General features: G+C 46.9%; 1 protein-coding gene across 2 annotated transcripts in view; it reads right to left on the reverse strand.

Moving 5' to 3' along the window:
- Nucleotides 1-20,438, reverse strand: part of COL6A3 (collagen type VI alpha 3 chain) — an 81,509-nt gene extending 61,071 nt beyond the window's left edge. The window contains exons 1-5 of one of the 2 annotated variants that reach the window (XM_049101170.1): nt 20,234-20,438; nt 19,867-19,994; nt 8,157-8,277; nt 6,019-6,636; nt 39-641 (exon numbers count right to left, since the gene is read on the reverse strand). In XM_049101170.1, the coding sequence (XP_048957127.1) occupies nt 39-641; nt 6,019-6,636; nt 8,157-8,247 (1,312 nt within the window). In that variant the 5' untranslated portion in view covers nt 8,248-8,277; nt 19,867-19,994; nt 20,234-20,438. Of the gene's footprint in view, nt 1-38; nt 642-6,018; nt 6,637-8,156; nt 8,278-19,866; nt 20,053-20,233 lie in introns of those variants that run through there. The other variant, XM_049101171.1, reaches the window with a different exon arrangement.
- Between the last annotated feature and the right edge of the window lie 737 nt (nt 20,439-21,175).

Consider the following 21,175-nt stretch of genomic DNA (forward strand, 5'->3'; position numbering starts at 1 on the left):
CCCCACTCCCACACGGATGGCGAGAAGAGCATACGTACCTTCTGTGACAATGGTTGGCGGTTGTAAGACAATGTGCCTTTGGGCCACGCCAACAATGTACGGCAGTAATTGCTCCTGGAGGTCCCCAAAGCTACGGAATTCCGGGACAGTAAACACCAAGTTGTCATTGGTAGCTATGTGCTGAAGCTCTGCCCTGGAGGCGGCCTGGGCTCCGAGGCCAAATGAGAACACGCTAGCCTGCTTCAGCGCTACCACCCCGTCGCGGATCTCGTCACTAGAAGGCCCAGCACTTATGAGGACCAGCACCTGGGGAACCCCTTCCTCCACTCGGCTGCCCCCTGCCCGGGTGAAGTGGTTCTCCACCACGAAATCAAGGGCAAGGCCGACATTGGCCAGCTCCCCACCAGTGAACGCCAGGGCTTTCACTGCATCCAGAACCTGGGCCTTGGTGGAGTAGGTGTCCAAGGAGAATACGGTTCTGGGCTCATCACTATACTGGACCACCCCCACTCGGATCTGCTGAGCTCCAACTGAGAGTCTCTCAAGGAGATTTACAAGGAAGTCGCGAATGACTGCGAAATGGGCACTTCCGGTGTTGTTTGATCCGTCAATAAGGAAAATAATGTCTGCAGAATCTTGTGCTTTAAAAGAAAGAAATGCAAAAAATGTGAAAGCGTTAGAACAAGTGACCACATGCATTGTTCAGTGTTCTGACATGTTTCTTTGGAAACCAATAAGAAACACGAAATATGGACAAACAAAACACATGTTGATTAAGGAATGTGAAATTCTCTTTCAGTTCTGCATTCTGAATGGATAAGAGGCAACTTCTTAGGAACCATGGTGTAAAACGGGGCACTTATATCGGATTTTCATTTGCGCCACCTCTGTAGTTACACTTCAAAACATTGTAGTCACCTTTCTGAGAAATCATGGGCACATATTCCAGAAATTTCTATGAAATTTGGTGGGAGATGTCATTGCATGGAATTGTGCATTACTATACCCACAGGAGAAGATAAGGGGGTGCGTGCTATGAACAGAGGTCCAAACATGGTTTCTAAATTTTGGACATTTCTCTTATAATCCTCAAGTAATTATAGGAATTTTCTTTGTCCAAATCCACAGCTAGGAAACAGAATCTCAGGTTCACGGTTTGGTGACTTATCATCCCAGTATGTTAGACACTTGATTCCTTTGAGCAACGGTTTCTTCTCTTTTCTTTAAAAAAACAAAATGGCAGCAGCCATGCAACTCTGTGAATTTGAAAGGAAAAACTCAAGCCAACGTAAAAGTTTTCATCTTAAAAATACTTTCTTAGATGTTTGGTTGATCTTTTCTTTTTTTTAATAATTGATTTTATTTAAATTCAATTAGTTAACATACAGTGTATCATTAGTTCCAGACGTAGAGTCCAGCAAATCTTCAGTTGTATATAACACCCAGTGCTCATTACATCAAGGTCTTTTCTTTTTTCATATGATGTTTAGTTGCATGGAATTCACATGCAGGTCTGGGATTAGGCTAGATGTCTTGCTCATGTGTTTTTGCTATTGCCTCTGTATTCAATCACATAATGCAGAACAATGTTAAGGAGAGTGATATGAAACCAGTCATGACATAATTATCCAACCTTATTTTTATGACATCCTAAACTGATTGCCTACACAGATCACAAGCCTCTAATAAACCCTGAATCAGAATTAGCTCTGGGGCTATACAGATGGACATGAGATCGGAGACCTAGGCCTCTCTTCTCCCCACAATGGCAAGCTAGAGACTCCCATCCCGTTACAGAGAATGGGGGTTACACAGCAGCACTGTGTAAGGAGTGGCAATCAATAATTTATAAACCTAAGTAGAATATTTCAAAAGGTCAGCTAGAACATTTAATCAGACTGATTTAAAACTAGAAAAAAAGCCAAATCAGTTTGGTGAATGCTTTTTAATAACTGAAATGTGTGTCAGGAAAAGATTCTATGTGAGCATATATGATATTTATATTCTGAGATTTTAGGAAGCTGTATTTAGGGTATAATCACAACATGATACATAAAACTTTTCCTTCTGACCTTGTTAGTGGTCAGTGGTCAGTTCTTACATGTAAAATGAATTTTTCCTTATGCCAGCAAAATTGCTTTTATCTTTGCTATGGAAACAGGATATAAATCTAATATCATAAAACTCAAGAATTTTGCTATAGTGATAGTCTGTTCTTTCCCAAATACTCTCATAGTGTCAGATGAGCCAGGGATTACTAGAATCAGAACAGGTCTTTCTTCCCCCACTTACACAAAACTCCTGACATTTTTGCAGATGAGTTCCTTGTGTAGGGAAAGATATCAGCTTGGAAATATGAGATCTATTGAAAGGGTTAATTTGCTACAGTGATTAGGATCTTGTATTTTTTATAAATGTCACACAAAAGTATGAAATAACAGGGGGCCCTTGCTAAGCAGGCCAGAGCATTTGCTACTCTTTAGCCAAAACATACGATTCCTGAGGGATCTTTGGGAGGATGCAGTGCCACAGAAATGGCCCATGGTGTCATTTGAGTCAGAGGCCTGAGGCTCTGCCAATCACACCACTATATTCCTCAACATTTTCCAGGCCTGAACCAATGCCCCAGAGAGACAATGGTAGATCTGCCACTCACTCAGCACACCAAGTCCCTTAAAAGAAGGGTTAGCTATGAGCCTAGCTAGGGTCAGTAAGAGAAAAATGATGCCTAAAACCAGGCTGACACATTCCTTGTTAGTTTTACTTTTTCATTAATTTATCCCACTATTATTCTGTTTTGGGTGCAATTTCCAGGAAATTCTCTTTATGGTACATAAAGAGAAGCCCTATGAGAAAATCCTTGAACTTTTCTCTCCTAAAAGCTGAAGAGCAGCAGGTCATAAAAAAATGTTGGATAATTTGTCATCACTGAAAAAACAACATTGTCCTCTAATGCACACAATGATGGACACACAAGGGCATGCTGTGTTATCCAGGAGAGCCGAAGCCTCAGACAGACACGGGAGCTATGGGTTCTTGTGTACAGCAAGCCGTACCAATGACCAAGATTAACCCTAAGGATAACCAGGTGTCACTAAAAGTAAAAACATGACGTTGTCTGGCTTGCTGCTTTAACGGCTCATGTATCACACCCTCTGTGGCATTTTCCATTGAAAACTTTCAGGATGTCCATGGAAAAATCAGGCTCCTTTAACGCTGTTGGAAACACTGTTTTCCTGAGCATATTTGTGTGGGTACAATGCCTTCCTTAGCTCATGAGATGCTTCCTCTTTTAAATAAAAATAAAAAGATCACATACATACTACCTATGCAAACATTAAATTGTAGATTGATTTCGTGAGTGCTTTGAATCTGTATTTTACAAAGAAAAGAAGGCTCACACCAAAATCCTCACTGAATACAGACCACTTTTAGCTTTCGCTTCAGTGCAAAGCTTTTGTTTCTTAGTGGTATGCATATGCAAAAGAATGGCAAAGAAATTTTTAAAAACACAATCTCCAGAGACTGAGTACTTGAGTAGAGTTCATTTAAGAACACTGGGGACTTGTTGGCAAATTGAATTTAAATAAAATTAAAAAAAAAAATCCTCTCCAACTAATATTTTATCCACCAAGCTGCCATGATACATCAGTACATTTGCTGATTTATTAGGCAAAAGTCACTTTCTGGTTGTGCAAATACTGAGAATCAAACTTAATGAGTTTGCAGAAGTAAACCTATGATATTTCATTCACGTACGCCTGTGTAGAATGACATTTACCCGAATAAAGTTGTAGTCTAATAAAAAGAGAATAGCGGGGACCATTAGCATTGTATACACATCCATATTTTATGATCAAGAACACTCTATGGGTAGAAGTTACCTGGTGGACAGGTAACGGGAAGAAATAGCGCTAACTTACTAGCAATCTCTATACTGCCCTCTGACTACCTCTCCCAAAAACCATAAGCAGAGAATGATTATTATTTTACTTTTTGCTGTGGAACATGCAGTGGGATGTGATACTGGAGGAATTGCAAAGTGAAGTTAATCAGAAAAGGCAACATAAACAGATTAATGTTCCACCCTGGAGCTGCTAGTGGCTTGGATACTAGAAGACAGAGATGCTTTCTTGGCATAAAAACAAAGGTTTTATCACCTGTGTGGAAACGTACTCTATTGACAGGCTCATTGTTCGTTTAAAGAATGGTCAAACTCACAAAGGCAAACTCATCCCGAGTCGGCCAAACCAGCAATAGAGAAAACACGTCCCGTTTCTCTACTGATCCCTTCACTGTTTCCGTATGGATGAGTTCTCATCCCTCCATTCAGAAAGGTGATGGTCGGTGAACTACTGACACTGAGACTATCGGAGAGAATAAGAGGTCATCATAGATACTCTCATGTCGTTTCCTTGTGGCCCAGAGCATTTGGTTTGGGATGCTCTTGGGGGTGGTTCCCCAGATCCTTCTCTTATAATCTGGCAGGATCGACACGTCCGTCATAAAACATACGTGAGGCGTGTCACTCATAGCAGAGAACACGTTCTGGTGTCAAATGTAAATAATCCAGGCCGCTGCTTGCTCCCCTGTCAGAAGTAGACCTGCTGGCAAGGGCCTTAGAGTTCCCACACCTGTCACAGCTGAGCGTATAGGTGACCAATGGGGAGACCCTCGATGAACAACTTGGGGTTGGTCAGTCCTTGGAACCCTTCTCTCCTCTCAACTCCATCTGCCCAAGACGACTGTTCCTTCTCCCGATATCCATCAACTACTTCTCCAGCGCTCGCTTTCTGAATCTGTTTCGGGAACCTGACACCCGTACTGTGTTCCTACAATTCCCCCATTACCCTGATCTCAATCCAGAAAGCTACACCTTTCTGGAATAAGACCAGACTCCACATGCCCTCGTGTCTTTCCACATGCCCCTCCCACGCGGCCCTTTAGATTGGCCAAGTTATGCCTCAAAATCTCAACTCTTTTCTTCTCCATGCTCCATCCAACTTGTTGAATTAACAAGAGAGGCCGACTTTTGACTTCCTATCTCTGAGCCCCTGGGAGGGGGTGGGGGTGACCACTTTGGAAAGCTTAGGAGGAACGGGCGGATCTTGCTCATAGGGTCATTTCTGGGGTGCAGAGCCTGCTTTCTGAGGCTGCTCCCCACTCACTCCTCTTGTTCGGAGGATCCTCCACCTCCCGGGCAGAGCAAGTGCCCTGAAGGATCTTTGTCCTTCCTAAGGGACTCCTTCACATCACGCTCAGCCTGCGCCCACCCCACACACCCTGTGTTCACCTCCAGGGACTTTAACGTCTGTGTGGTAACCCTGGTAAGCGCCAGCCTCCCTGGTCTCAGCTGCCCCTCCCCAGGGGCCCTCCATCCCCTGGACGCTCTGCACACGAGGGCCGCCCCTGAGCAGCCCTCAAAACTACCGCACCCCCCGGTTTGCCCCCAGTCTCCCCCGTGCTCGGTGGCTCACACACCAGGCTGCCTCTAGGGCCCTCTCTCCCTCCCGGTCCACCCCGCTGTCCCCATCTTCCCCAGGGCGGGACCCCCGCGTGGGCTGTTGCAGGGGCTGACTCGCCCCCTCCTGGGGGTTCCTTCCTGAGAAGGGCCTCTTGCCTCTCCATCACTGTCTCTCTTTGCAAGTTCTGCAGGCACTTCCAGCACCGGCCTTCGCTGCCAGGAAGCCTCCGTTCCCGGAACAGGTGCCAGGGATCTGGGTTAGATGCCTGCCTCGTAGGACCCGGCAAGTGCCTCCCATGGGATCCTAATAGCAGACAGGCGTTCTTTAGAGTCCAGATTTACCTGTTTCACAGAACACCCCCTTGGAGGCAGGTGAAAGCTCCAGTTCAGGAGACTCCAGAGCACGGTCAAACCTTTGTTTTTAGCCCCGCGAAGAGCCATCTCCTCCCGCCCCCCGCCCGCCCTAGCCACGGGCTTGCTCTAAGGCCAGCGGTTGCCAAGCTTACGTCCAAAGAACAGCGAGGCGGGCAGCAGCCTGGCAATGTTGCCATTACCTGTGATGTCTTTAAGGGTCTCCGTGCCTCCAGCCCCTTCCGGAGCCACGGATGATTGCACACAGGACACTAAGTTTCCTACTATGTCATGAAGTGAGGTAAAATTCTCTAGGTTGAACACATGCATATTGGGCGGTTCGCTTGCTATTTCTTTTAAGGCTCCTTCATCTGCATCCTCAACTCCAATTGCAAACACGTTAGCGTCAGCAGACTTAAGTTCCGCTGAGGGCAGAGCAAGGCGGTCGTCGGAGTGTCCATGGGTTAACACTACGATAACCTGAGGGACTCCGTCCCCGGCCCGGCTTCCGGCAGCCTCAGTGAGGTGGTGCTGCATTACGTATTCTAATCCTTTTCCAGTCTCATTGCTTCCCCCAATATAAGACATGTTGGAAATGTGGGAGAGGACTTCTTGCTTAGTACGGTAGGTATTTAACAGGAACTCGGTATGTGGGTTGCCGTTGAACTGGACCAGAGCAAAACGGAAATCACTGTCTCCCACAGCTAAAGATTTTATAACATCATACAGAAACTCTCGAACAAGTTGGAAATGTTCCTTTCCAATGCTCCAAGAGGAATCCACTAGAAATATTATATCGGCAGCAGCACCATTTTTGACATCTTTAAAAAAAGACAGTGGTTTAGATGTTTCTCCTGTTCAGGCAAGGACTTCCTAGCGGCGCAAAGCCTTCCTCCCTACGCTGCCCGGCCTTGTACTGCACTGCTCCCCGGGAGCCCCGCCCGGAGGCCGACTTACCTGAGCCACGGGCACCTGGCCGCAGGGACGCGACACCAGCTGGTGGCCACTCGCTGGCCCCAGTCCCATATGCAATGACCCCATATGTGAGCCAGTAGCAGGCTCCAGAATGGGGAGGGGGACAGTCCCTGGAGTGTCTTTCAACTCAGGCGTGATTCTCTGTGACAGTTTGAGCCCCCAAGACCCACCTGATGAGACCAGAAGCCTATCTCCCATCAGAGACAGCCAACCAGCGTTTTACGAGTTCATCCTTCAGTTTGGGCTCTGAGCCCCGAGAAGAAGGAACAGTGAGAACTTCTACTGCTTTACATTAGCTAGCCTCCAGCACTTTGGATAATTTGCAAGAAAAATAAATGTAATCAACCTGTCTTCCTTACATGAAGACTCGTGAAACTGTAGAGAAAGGCAGCGTCTCATTTTTCTCAGACTTTTTAGCAGGAGGTTAGTGCTCTAACTACTTCCTATGTATTTTTCAGGGCCAGGAAAGCCTTTGCAGATATGGAACACTATTTATGGTTTTCAAAGATGAATCCAGTCCTCCCTCAAAAGTGGAAGCTGGAGGCTCAGAGTGCCAGGCTGTGGGTGGCCAAAGAGTGCCCTTCTGCACTGTAGGCCAGGCTGGCTGCACACAGCAAGCTCCTGGACTCTACTTACCTCAGGCTGCCCTGACGCTTCAAGCAATGTCCCCCTTTCCTTAAGGTAGTGCTCACCTCCCTGCCATCTAAGGACCATGGACCTCAGGCAGGAGGATCCCTGCCAGAGGCCCAACCCTCCAGGCAAAGGGGAGGAAGACCCGAGGCCATGCCTCCGAGCTCATAATGCACGAAGTATTCCTAAGTTTTCTAAAACTCTGCAAGCAAACTCTTAAGAGGGTTAATTCGGATCTATGTTTTCAAATAGTTTTGAGAAACTGATTTTTTAAAGATGTGATTCTACATGAAAAAAATGTCTTTTTGCATCTAGAATTAGAGAGGAAGGGTGATCCATGTGTTCTGTTTTCAAGGAAGAATAATGTTCATTCTCAGTAATTGTCTTGTCCTGGTTTTATATGGCGTGAGACCAAAGCAGTGCCAGAAATGCGGAAGAGCTCTTCATTTGGCAAAATGTTTGTGATACAGAGTTTCTGCTCATGCCCAATGTAAAAACAAACCACCTGCAAAACAACTCCAAGATATCAAACCCAAGTTTTAGCAAAAATAAGCCATCTCTCACTGGATACAGAGCATCTGGAAAAGTCTGTACACTGAATGAACATCCCATAACAAGGGGCTTCACCATTCCTTCAAAGCAAGTCTAAGTTCTATCTCAAGCTCATGAGGTCTAAGATCTACAATCAGAGAACATATTCCTTTGAATAAAAGTAAGAAATATTTCCGGATCTTACCTGCTTGCTGCTGTTGGGCACGGGTAAGAGAAAAGCCTGAGAGAAAAAGACAAAAGATGGCCACCAAGGGCAAATGTCGATGTTTCCTCATTTTGAATGTGTCTAAGCACCAAGTGGGAACCTGAACGAGAAAATAGGGCAATGATCAGTTTTGATACTCAGATTACAAGCTAGTGCATCAAGGATTTATCCCTTTTGTGAAAACTGGTTTTGACTAAACAATAAATGAGACTCTTTGAGTCTAGTGATTATATCCCTTTTGTCGTAGCTTAAAAAAATGCAATTAAATTTCCCTTCCTCTCAGATTAAGGAGGACAGCAAGTCACCAAACAAATGGCAGAAAGAGTCAAGAGTCAAGGAACGTGTGGGCACAGAAAGGGACAGGTCTGTGATACCCAGCTGAATTTTGTAGACCCAGTTTGTAGGAATCCCTACTGTTTACAGAAAAAAATGGACTTTGCCCAAATCAGACTGTATGCAAAACACAACTGTGACTTCTGGGACCACTTCAAATCTTGCCCTTACTCTGTGGTGGGCAATTTTTTCCCCAAGAAAACCTGCTGTGTGCCAACCACCAATCTCAGAATGGAACAAGTGCAGGGACGCTGAATTAGCAAGCCTGTGAAGGCAGACCTGAGGGTTGACCTTCTTCCTACCTGGTCTCCCATTCAGCTGGTGGCTACACACGTGACTTCCAATTGGCCAAGCTCATGTTCAGATGGGCTCAGTAGCCTGTGTCACCAGACCTTTGCCCTGCAAACTGCATCATCTCCACACCCCAGCTCAGAAAACACCCCCACTCTAACAAAATCCCAATGGCATTTTTTTTTTTCGTAGAAATAGGGGAAAAAATCCAAAAATCATATGGAAGTTCAAAAGACCCAGAGGAGCCACCACTGTCTTGGGGAAGAAAAATATAGCTGGAGGTGTTGCATTTCCTGATTTCAAAACATCTTACAAAGCTATAGTAATCAAAACAGAATGGCACTAGAATAAAGACAGACATATGGACCGATGGAACAAAATAGAAATCCCAGAAATAACTTCAATCCCATGTATGTGTCAAATGATCCTTCATCAGGGTGCCAAAGCTACATGATAAGGAAAGAATAGCCTCTTCAACAAATGGTGCCAGGAAAACTGTATATCCACACGCAAAAGAACAAAATTAGATGCTTACCTTACAACATGTACAAAAACCATCTCAAGATGGACTAAAGACCTAAACATTAAGAACTGAAAGTATAAAATTCCTGGAAGAAAATGTAAGGATCTTCATAACATTGAATTTGGCAATGATTTCCTGGATACGACACCAAAAGTGTGTGCAACAAAAGCAAGAATAGACAAATTGGGACTAGATCAAACAAAAACTTCTGTGCAGCAAAGGGAACTATCAACAGAGTGAAAAGCAATCTACAGAAGGGAGAATATATTCTCAAATCATGTATCTGACAAAGGGTTCAAATCTGGAATATATAAAGAAATCCCACAACTCAACAACAGTAACAAATAATAATTGTCTGACTTAAGAATGGGAAAAGCGCTTGAATAGACATTTCTCCAAAGAAGATACACCAATGACGATTAAGCACATGAGAAGATGCTCATGACTCATCATCAGAAAAATGCAAACCAAAACCACAATGAGCTATCACCTCACACCCATTAGAATGACTACTATCAAAAAATAGTTAACAACAATTATCAATGAGGAGGCAGGAAAATTGGAAACTTGGTGCCCTGTTGGCTAGAATGCAAAATGGTGCAGCCACTATAGAAAACTATATGGAGGGATCCCTGGGTGGCGCAGCAGTTTAGCGCCTGCCTTTGGCCCAGGGCGCGATCCTGGAGACCTGGGATCGAATCCCACGTCGGGCCTCCGGTGCATGGAGCCTGCTTCTCCCTCTGCCTATGTCTCTGCCTCTCTCTCTCTCTCTCTCTCTCTGTGACTATCATAAATAAATAAAAATTTTTTAAAAATCTTAAAAAAAAAGAAAACTAGATGGAGTTTCCTTAAAAAGTTAAAAATAGAATTACCATGTAACCCAGCAATCCCACTTCTGAGCATATACCTAAAATAACTGAAACGGGGTTGTGAAGAAATATCTGTACACCCAAATTTGTTGCAGAATTACTTACAATAACCAAGAGGTAGAAGCAATATAGATGCCCATCAGTGGATGAATAGATAAATATGAGACATGCATACAGTGGAGTATTACTCAGCCTTAAAAAAATGGGGGGGGGGGATTCTATCCTATGTGACATCATGGCTTAACCAACCACACCACCCAGGTGCCCTGAGGACATACACTTTAAAACAATGTAAAAGTACATTGCAAGTGTTCTATCCTTGATTCTTTCTATTCAAATTAAACATTGGATTTTTCTATCATCAAAACGCATCCTACTGGAAAACTGTTTTATGGAAAGATTGTCCACGTCATTTAGATTCTACTGGATTCTTTCAAAAAATATAGCCAGTTCTTTCTAAAACAACCTGCAATATTGTAATAGGTCAAAACCTTTTTTTTTAAATGTGGCATCCACAAATTTCAAAAGACCTGTCAACCTCTCACAAATGTGTGCACAATTGTATCTGTGTATAAAGGGTTTTCTGAGAGTGGGGTCCATGGTCGCATGTGACTCTGAAAGCATCTAGTCTACCTCCCCACTAAAGTGTAAGCACCATAGCATCACTGCTTCCATGATAAATTTTAATGCAAATCTTTCAGGGTGTCCAGCTCAGTTGTTTTAAATATTTGATTGATGCACAAGATACATGATTAAGAATTAGAGCAAGAGAAAAATCATAGGGCCTCATCAGTAATCACTGGACCCATGCACTCCATGTGGAAAAGAGCAGGAAGGGAGACAAGATCTGCCCACCCACTGCTGGGTGTGGGATGGGAGTATCACCGGTCTCCCGAAGGCAACCTTCATAAACAGGGGACACTGGGTGTTCAGCGGTTTGCCAACAGCTTTTTAATCATCCCTCCATCTTCCACAGCATCACATCTAAGAAGTCAGATTCTCAGAGGAATCCACGAATCCTCTCATACATTAAACCCTGAGTAGGGTCTCTATTGAGAAACTCCAAAATAATTTTCTCATCTTCGATAAGGCTCAAAAAAAAAAATCTAAACTCTAATGAGATGAAATATCTAACATCTTCCAGAGGCATTACTCACTTCAACTCTCCTCTAAGGAAAATGAATTTTATTTACTTATTTATTTATTTTAGGAAAATGAATTTTAAATTGGTTGAAAATGACATGTAAAATTTCTTTTATTTCCGAGATATTCATCTTTAGAAGAGTAACCCCATAAAAGAAGTGCTACCCATTGAGAACACAAAGTAACGAAGTGAGTGTGCAGGGCGCAAGAATTATCTTTTCTAAAATCTACCCAGATATTAAGGAGAAGAGAAGGGAGGGGCGGGGAGAGGGGGGGCATGAGGACAGAGGGTAAAAGCTCTTCCTGTCCTAGAGACGATGCTTGTGTTGCCCAAGCCCCACTCATGACCGATGAGCTCACGTGGTTTGGCCGAGCTGATTCCCAGGTGGGGAAACTGCCTTCGGTCCCACACACTTTTCTTGCCATCATGCTTGGGAGCCAGTCATGTGGTTCAAGTATTCCTAGCCCAGCTGCTGAATATTTGTTAATGTTTCTGTTTGCAATTAAATCTATTCTATTTATCATGTCATGCAGTCCAAGTTTTTTAAGTGAAGTTGTTAAAAGATGTCAAACCTCATCTTCCCACATGATCACCGGGCTTGCTCATATTAATAAGGGAAAGGATGCAGCCACTCCCTCATCACCCCCCTCGCAAACCTCCCCATCACCCCAGCAAATAGAGACAAGAGGGCACAAGTAGTATTTAGGGCACTTCTATCTCGCCTGTGGGATTTCATGTCCTCCTTCCAACACCCCAAGGGCAGCACCCCGCCCACCCCCCTGCCCATTTTATAGCCGGGAAACTGAAACCAGGTGAGGCAACGCGCTGTGCCCAAGGTCACATGGATAAAACAAGTTAGAACCAGAATCCTCACCAAAGTCTGCATTTGCAAAGCCCATGGGAAGAATCCCAGGAAACCCTGAGAGACCATGCCAGGTCTGGCCCCAATCCCGAGGAAACTCCCCATCTCTTCTAGGGAAAAAATAGACTTCCCTGGGGACAGAGTCTGTGTCAATAGAATCCATTTGTGTGCCACCATTCTTTTAAATATGAAAGAAAAACCAGAATTGGCCGCTTGCAACCCTTGGGTTGGGTGGGGTGAGGCCCTGGTTCTTCATGTCACAGATTCTGTGTCCAGAAGGCAACAGATTTGATCATAGAACTTCATTTTCACTCTTATCTTTCCATTTGGCATTAGTAATGCCTTTCCCCGCTCTGCCTCATTCTGAAGAGGATTCGAGGTGCCTTTCCATTTGAAGCAAAGATACCTCTTCTTACAAAGATTGCCTCACAGAGACCTCTGACTCGCAATCGAACTGGGTCGTATTCCAAAGACTTTCCCAAGCTATTTTGCAACTCCATGAAATTAGTTTTCATAAAGTCTACTCAAAAGCTTTTTCATTTTCCATGTCTGGAAATCTTTTTTTAAGAAAGAGACACACACATGCACACAAGGAAATCATTTTGAAACAAAGGCTTAAATATATCCAGAGGCCTCATTTTGAGGGCATTTATTGGGTCTTCTCCGAGCACGGCTGTTTTAAAGTCAGGTTGGTCCTCCTATCAAGTTCTGGGACGTCTGTTAACTCTGATGTCCTGTGTAAAGTGAGAGCTACGGAAATCGTTGAAGACCAGGCCGGCATGTGTCCTATCTGCTGTGAGAGAAGAAGTCACACTTCAGGAAACCCTAAGGGTCTTGAGTTGGCAGTCACTCTCCTTCTCCTTCCTTCTCTTACTCCCTTTCCCTTCTTGTAGGAATCCTGGGTAAGGAGTCCTCCTCACCTGCCCCTCACTGGGAGGAGGAAGTAAATTGAGAATTTTTTTTTTTTAAGATTTATTTATTAGAGAGAGAGAGCACACAGAGAGAAAGGGAGAGGGAAAAGGGAGCCCGACGTGGTGCTCGATCCCAGGACCCCAGGATCAGGACGCAAGCTGAAGGCAGACTCTTAACCAACTGAGCCACTCAAGTGCCCTGAAAAGAGGACTTATCAGGTCCTCTGTTAGGAAAGGAAGAAGGTGGGATTTAATGGATTCCTGCCACTTGAAAGAACTTTGGGGGAATCCTCAAAAGCAAATGTATTGGAACATCTGGAGAAACCGCCCTGCCCCCAAATCGGAAGGTGGTCTTTTAACTGTTTATTTTACAACTTGAACCTCATCTTTCCCTTCTGTGAAAATGCACAAGAGAGTATCAGCCGCACATATGTATCTGTAAACCATTATCGGTTTGACCCAGGCTCTGAACGTGTTTCCTGTGATAGCGAAATGTTAACTCTTCTGATTATGTGTGTTGGCTTGGCCTTGCTGCCACCCACCATGTCCTTGTTAGACACTCAGTAGCCAACCCAAGATCTTTCATCTCTGGCTCCTCCTGGTAAAATCAAGTAAAACGATACCCGTTCAGCAGCTCATGCATTTAAACAGAGCAATACAGAAAGGGGGAGGCTGTTTGGATGTCCCCCCTGCAAGTGGCCTCCTTCCTGCATGAGGTCACGTGTGAGTGTGTGCTGAGCACTATCGGGGTGAGCTTCCTTCCCCCCTTAAAGGCAACCTGAAGAACCTCTCGATGAGCTGCCAGATATTTGGAAATTGATTTAAAAGACAGATTCCTAGGGTACAAGGTAATAACCAAGAAGCAGAAGTTTCTACGTCTGCTGCAGTTGGAAAAGCCTGACACCACCATGCACATGTAGAAAACATCTTGCCCTCTTGAAGACAAGGCAGCCAGGCACGGCTTTTTCTCCATTTATACTGCTAATGATAAACATTCAGCAGAGGCTAGATCAGATTTAACATCAAGGCAGAGAGTGCCTTCGAAAACACTTCAAAAGAAATTGCACAAACGTCCGTCCCGCTCCAAGAGACACGGGGCTGCTGCCCCAGGCTGGCACTGGCCTCCGCACCCCCCCAACCCCGCCTTCCCTGGCCACGGACTCTGCTGTGCCACTGCAGAATGACTCAAAGAGGCTAAAACGTTCTCACTCTAGTAAGGACAAATTAAACATTTTTGCTTTCTACTCTGAATCACCATCAAGTCTGGAAGAGAAAATTATTTTAAAATAGACTTTATAAAAAAAATTAAGTTGAAACATCTAATTCAATATTATCCACACTGGATTTAGGGTAACAGCCTGGAAAAATTCTACTTCCTTACCTCTCTACCAGTAATGGTCAGCTAATCTCCCCAGGCTCGCTTAATTTATGTGTAAAATAAGGCTAACTGATAGACACTCGGACAGATGGGGTCCTGCTACGATTTCTTTCCATCTGTTTCCCGGGACTGACCGGGGCTGGGTCTCCCCCTGACCCCATGACAAACAGAGAACCCCCCAGGGGCACATGGGGCAATCTGTGAGCCTCGGCCCAGCTGGCTCTAGCTCTGGGTGCTGGACCCAGGCTGCTGAATCAACTGATGAAGATTGCAGAAGAGAAAAACCAGTTTCCTGGAATGGCTTCCCTTGAGACCTGAGTCATCTCCAGCTGCTGTTCAATTTTTAATTTTCAAATTAAATGGACCCATGAGCTCTTGCCTTCCAGTGGCCAATTCTCGACGCTCTGGATCCGTGAAAACTAAATGTATAGTGCACCCCAGGGAAATTTCTCAGAGCTGCTTCCCACTGTGCTTTCCCCTGGCCGCCCCTAACTCGTGAAGCACGGCCGTGAGTCTGAGCATTCAGGGAACGCAGCAGGATCACACTACGCTAGAGGCGGCCGGACCCCCCCACAAAAGACTCACAATTTACCTTTGGGAAAGGGTTTGGCAAAATTTTTCATGTTTGTCTTATTTTTCTCCTCTTGAAGATTTAAAAAAAAAAAAAAAAAACAATGACTCTCTGCTAACTCAACTTAGAATACACTACTCCGTAGAAGACTGGTCAATGGGAGGGGGTGCCTTTCTTCACATGGGAGACCCTAAAATATTCTCTAACGACTTTTACTTCCTTGCTATCCCTGGTCCCGGGTATCTGCTTACGGGCTCACATTAATATGGGCAGGAGCGCCCAGAAATGCTGACTGTGCTCTGCTACTAGAGCTATGACCTCAGGCCAGTAAATCACCTCTCTGAGCGTCCGAAATGTCAAGGGCGTGGAAAGCATCCACCAAAGGAGTCATTTTTTTTGATATTGAAAATAGCCAAGTGGAAATCACATATTTGCCAAGCAGAGGGTGGAGTCTCCATCTCAGTCTCCCCCCCCGCCGCCCCCGCAGCCCTCCTCAAACCCCACAGCCCCCATGTACCCCCGGGGAGCACAGCAGGGCTTATCAAGCTTGAACAAATATGGGACCACGGGGACCCACTAGAGGGTTAGGTACCTTCTCTTTGAGTTCTGTTGCTCAGGAGCCTGACTGTGGCTAGCTCAGGCCAAAAGCCTAGGCTAACCCTATGTCTGAGAGTCAGTAATATATATATAATATATATAATATATTATTATTATTAACAAAGATTTAAAATGGGAAGTTCATAATGATAGTCTGCAAGAATTCTTTAAAACAGGCTCAATCAAGTACGTTGCCTATTGGGAGAAAGTAGCAAAGGGATGGCAGTGAAAAGTCTGGGGATTTGGGGGGAATGACAGAATCAGCTCATCTTAACGTCATTCCTGCCAGTTTTAAAGTTCAGGAATCCTACCTGGAGACCGCACGGCCTGAAAGTGTAAACTTGCTTGGGTTCTGAAACCACTTACTGTCCATTTAAACTTTTCTCAGGAGATGAGGGCAAAATGTTTCTCTTATAAGCTCTTATTTGGTTAGTGTCCGTGTCATGAAATTATTCGAGAGGGCAGAGTGCCTCATTTCAAGGCATAATTTCACCTCAGCGTCTGAGCACAGAAAAAAAATGTAAAAATCCTAAATTTAGTTCTACTTCAGATATTACAGTCCCATTTAAAAATACATGTGTTTAAACAGTCTGAAGTTACCCGTGAGCCCTGCTGAGATGGCTATGGACCTACTGCCTGCAAACCCAGAACCCCACCCTGAAGGACTCCCACCCCTTGGAGATTTTTCTAGAGCTTGGAAGGATACACCGCCCTCTAGAGGAAAGAAAACCCGGCTGCGTTTTCAGGATAGGCTCCCCCCGGGGATGAGGGTGCTCGCTCGAAATTTCATCTCCCTCCCAGAATTGAGCTCTGAAACCAGAAGGTGTTAAACGGGCACTGAGGGGGGCACTTAATGGGATGAACACTGGGTGTGATGCTATATGTTGGCAAATCAAACTCCAACAAAATAACACACACAAAAAAAGCAAAAAAAAAATTATGCTTCCAAAAATGGACATAATGTGGAGAGCCCCCATAAACCAGGACGCTGTGCGTGCTGAGTGGGGGGCGATCATCCCCCATGCATTAGAGGAAGCAAGCAGCATCTTTTCCTTAAAGCGGAGGAGAACCTTCCAGAATTTTTACACTGGAAAGACAGACATCATATCTGGAAATGCGGGGGAAGAAGAGAAGCGTCCTTGTCTAGTTGCAAGCGGTCTGAATTAGCAGCAATTTTTTAAAGCTTCCCTGCCTTGAAATTGGAATTATGTTGGGCCTCCATTTCCTCAGCTAGAGCTACTATTGGGATTTTTTTTTTTTTTAAATGTCAGGTCACTCCTGGAGCTGTCGACTGTTGGTGCCACAGCAGAGTGGATTTTCCTGCCTGCCTGCTTTCCACAGCGAAGGCACCATGAGAGCCTGTGGGCCACCGTGGATTCTTCTCCAAGACCTAACAAATCCTCTCGGGTTCCTCCGAGAAGAACAGTGACCGAAATGAATTGTCAAATAAAACTTTGGGCTGAGGTCATTGGCATGCCTGCGAGGCGGTCCCATGGGACAGACTTTGTGGCTTGCTGGTGACTTATAAACCCTAACTGTGGAATTTCACATGCAAGTGGGTGGTGACACAGGCTGCTGGTAAGGACCATACTTTATCTCCTTGTCTAAACATGCTGAGCAAGCTCACAGGCCGGAAGCTCCCCAGCAGGAACTCTCTAGCAACTTTCAAAAGGGACACGGGACGGAGGACCCGAATGGCAAGCCGGCTTCCAGCAGTGCCCCCTGCAGCCCCCTGACCCAAAACTACCGTCAGACAGGGAGCTTCATTTGAGCCACAAATCAATCATTAGAGGGGTTTCTTCCTACTTGATCATCAGTGATGTGTTAGGTTCTAAGCTACAAAAATGACCGAAGGGGCTCCTGTGGACAGAATAAAGGGGGGTGCAGAAATAAAGGCATTTCTATCCAGAAAGATCTCATATCAAAAATGCCCTGAAAACCTCTCGTTTGGACATTTGCCATATTTCCATCGGCTGAGACCCACAAGCATGGTGGGGTGGGGCACACATCCTTCCAAGAGCTGGAAGCCAAAGGCTAACCCTTCTAGAGGCTTCCCCGGCCACCTCCCAGGAAGGTGGGGTGGCCACTCCCTCCAATTCCTCCATAGGAAAAAGGCGGGATGGCCACACTTCTCCAGCTTGCTGTGGCCTTCTCCCCCAGACCCTGTTCTCCACCCAATGTCTTCCTGGTTCTCTCACTGCTGGAGTTGGGGAAAGAGAAAAATAAGCCTCACGGTAATGACAACCCCTGGACTCAACAAAGATGGTCAAGACCACGAGACCATTCCTATATGTTGAGTTCCTACAAAAGCCCCTCACCCTCCACATCCCTGTGTCTTCACCCTCGGCAGCAAGTCCAGGTTAAGAATGAAGTAAAGTACAAATACCACCCCGGTGGCCCCCAGCCCCAGAGGTGGCCTGAGTGAGGGAAGCCCACTCCGGTCCAGCACTCCAGTCCTGTAGCCCACGCCCCTGCCTGCCAGCAAGTTCCTAGCACCTTTTCTCCACGTCTTGGAGAGCCCGAGGGAGCATAAACCCATTTCCCCATTAGTTAGAGTAGAATAGGACAGAAGAACGCTGTCCTCTGGGGGGAACCTAACACATGGCCCTTTCCAATCCAGATGTAAATCAGCAATGGGATCCTCCATTGCTTGGCCATCTGCTTCCCTGAAATGGTGAAGATCTCAGCCACCCACTGGTTCTGCAGCCTCTGCAAGTGATTTCGCATCTCAGAGCCCGCGCCTCGGATTCTGCATCTTCCAAACCAGGGAGCCACACCTCAGTGGCTTCCAACCAAGAATCTCTGCCATTGTCTTTGGCCCAGCAAAGAACTCAGAAGTTCTGCTAATGTCCAGCAGCCAACTGCTTTGCAATATAACTTCGGTCAGGACCCAAGAATATTTTATTTTTAAAGCCATTTCTGTCTCGATTTTTTTGAAGTCTTAAGAATGGGTGCCCTGGGGGACACCTGGGTGGCTCAGTGGTTGGGCATCTGCCTTTGGTTCAGGGCATGACCCCAAGGTCCTGGGATCAAGTCCTGCATGGAGCTTGCTTCTCCCTCCGCCTGTGTCTCTGCCTCTCTCTATGTGTCTCACGAATAAATGAATAAAATCTTTATAAATAAAGGGCAAGGGGAAGAATGGGTGCCCTGGGAGGTTGAGAAGGATCTGCCCAAGGGCTCTGAGCACCTTTGCAGCTCTCAGATCCTACACTTCTTGGGTGGAGAGAGCTGTGTGCGGGGTGAGAAGCTGGCTGGCATGGGTCAGCACCCCTGCGCTCCCTCTGGGAGCAGGACACACCCCTGCGCTCACAGCAGCTTGTTCTTGGACTCCAGACCAGCCTCTAAGTGTGAAATGCTGATCTGTGTCACACTCCCCCGTACTCCCCTGGGCCCTCCCAGGGACCCCACCCTGGTCCACTCTCTAATGCTTGAAACCAGTACCCAAGGCAGGCTGGCAGCTGTCAGGGAGCACTTTCCATCCTGGGCGTCCCAGATCGGCAACAGGCCTTGGGCTCCCAGCTTGGCACCCGCACCCCATCTGGGCAACCTGGGGCGGCCTCTCAACCCCAGGAGCCCTGCCTTATCCACGGGGCCTGCCACCCCAACTCCGAACACCTTCTCCTCCTCTGACCTCGGCAGCTCCTTTCTGCAACCGCCCCTCTCCCGGCCCAGGGCAGAGACTCCAACGGTGAGCTCGGGTTCCTGAAAAGAGGAAGCCCGGGTGGTACCGGTCGAGGAACTCTTGACCTGGCCCTGAGCTGAGACACCAAAGTGGCCCCAAGCCCCCGAGGACAGCGCACGCGAGGCCCCGGGGGCAGGGAAGCCCACCTGCCGCACCCACCTGGGGGACAGCGGCTCCCCAAGGGCTGCTGCTCCACAGGGAGCTCTTGAACCCTCGCCAAGGCGCTTCTGCTAACCAAGCATATTCCCCCGGAGTCTGCGAGGGCGAGGGGACGTCAGAGGGCCAGCCGGGCATCCCGGCGGAGGGGCAAGCGCAGGATGGGCACAGCAAGCCCCGGGCGCCCCGCGACGGCCGCCCTCGGCCAACCGGGGGAGCCCCGGGGCCACAGAGTGAGAGGAACACCCAGCTGATCCCCCGAGGGCCAGGAACACGTCTGGAACAGCGACCGCGAGGGCCCCCCAGAAATGCTCTCCCGGGCCGTCTCCTTGTTGCCCGCAGGCTCCAGGAAGCAGACGGGCGCGCACTTACCCTGAGCAAATCTGAAGAAGGCTACGTCCCTGGGCCTCTATAGTCACCTAGGTTCGCATGGCTTTCCCCACTCGCGGCGGCTGCTTTCCTGTCTGCAGGAGAGGAAACCCTGGCGTCCTCGCCGGAGCCTGGAGCGCAGGAGAACTGAGTGGCCTTTGGGGGAAGACTGAGCTCCGAACTGGACCCGATCCAGGGATCCAGGCAGCTCCTCCTCCTCCTCCTCCTCCTCCTCCTCCTCCTCTCCCCTCCCCTCCTCCCGACCCCTCCTCTCCCCCTCCCCACTGTGGGCCTGACCCAACTGTAAATGAAAACCAGACTCCCTGTGCTCTGTTGCTTCTGGCCCCGGCTGCAGGCTGATGTCACCCACCGAATACTGTCTTCACCCTACAAGCCTTTAGCCGGACTCCTGCAAACCCCAACTCTTGAAAAGAAATCCACCTCTTCCACTCAGTCGTCACCTTTTGGGCTGGGCCCCTGGTGGCAAAGGGAATGAAGTTTAGAGGTCCCCCCCCCCCCCGCCCCGCGGGTATCCATGGTTTTCCTGCAGTGTTTTCCAACACCATCTGCAGGGAAAACAGGAAATGCAGTCTCCCCCTCCACCCTTACCACGCCCTCCCATTTCTCCTTGAAGTTTCTGAATAATCGAGACTGCTCCTAATAACCTCCCTTTCAAATAGAAAAAACCGGCAATTCACATCGCCTCGGCCTTCCGCCAAAGCAAAGCTCTGTGCACCAGTAGTGAAAGGACAAGGATCTGAAGCTACTTCTTTTTGAAAAGTTGTCTACACAAGGATTCTGCGCGCGAAGCCGGTGGTCCCGTTCTAGGACACGGACGAGGTTTCCTTGCTCAGAGTTACAAGAAAATTCTTGAGAAACAAATTGCCAGGCTTTGCACGTTTCTCGGCACTTTGACTCACATTATCTCATTTCTCCCAAACATCTACCACTGCAGCCCCTTAAATAGATATATTTGTCTCTCTCTCTTTTTTTTGTTAGATGAGATTATGGTCTCATTTTACAGGTGAGAAAAACCAGGGTTCATAGCAGCACTTGGTCAGAACCCCAGCCTTGGACACCCCTGCACCTCCCCTGCTCTCCGGCACGGACCCTTGGTGAGATTCACAGGAAATATCAAGATCCCTCTGATGGATACTTTGGACTTTGAGATCTTTCTGGAGCCGAGTGTGGACAGTAGAGGTATCATTAAGTCCTTTCCATAGACTATCCCATTCAAGTTTGGGGAAATCAGAGACACAGCACCCGGAGACCATGCCTGCTCCTGGACGGGGTGGACAGGTGGTCGGACAGG

This window comes from Canis lupus, chromosome 25, assembly GCF_003254725.2.
Source record: "Canis lupus dingo isolate Sandy chromosome 25, ASM325472v2, whole genome shotgun sequence".
Classification (NCBI taxonomy): Eukaryota; Metazoa; Chordata; class Mammalia; order Carnivora; family Canidae; genus Canis; species Canis lupus.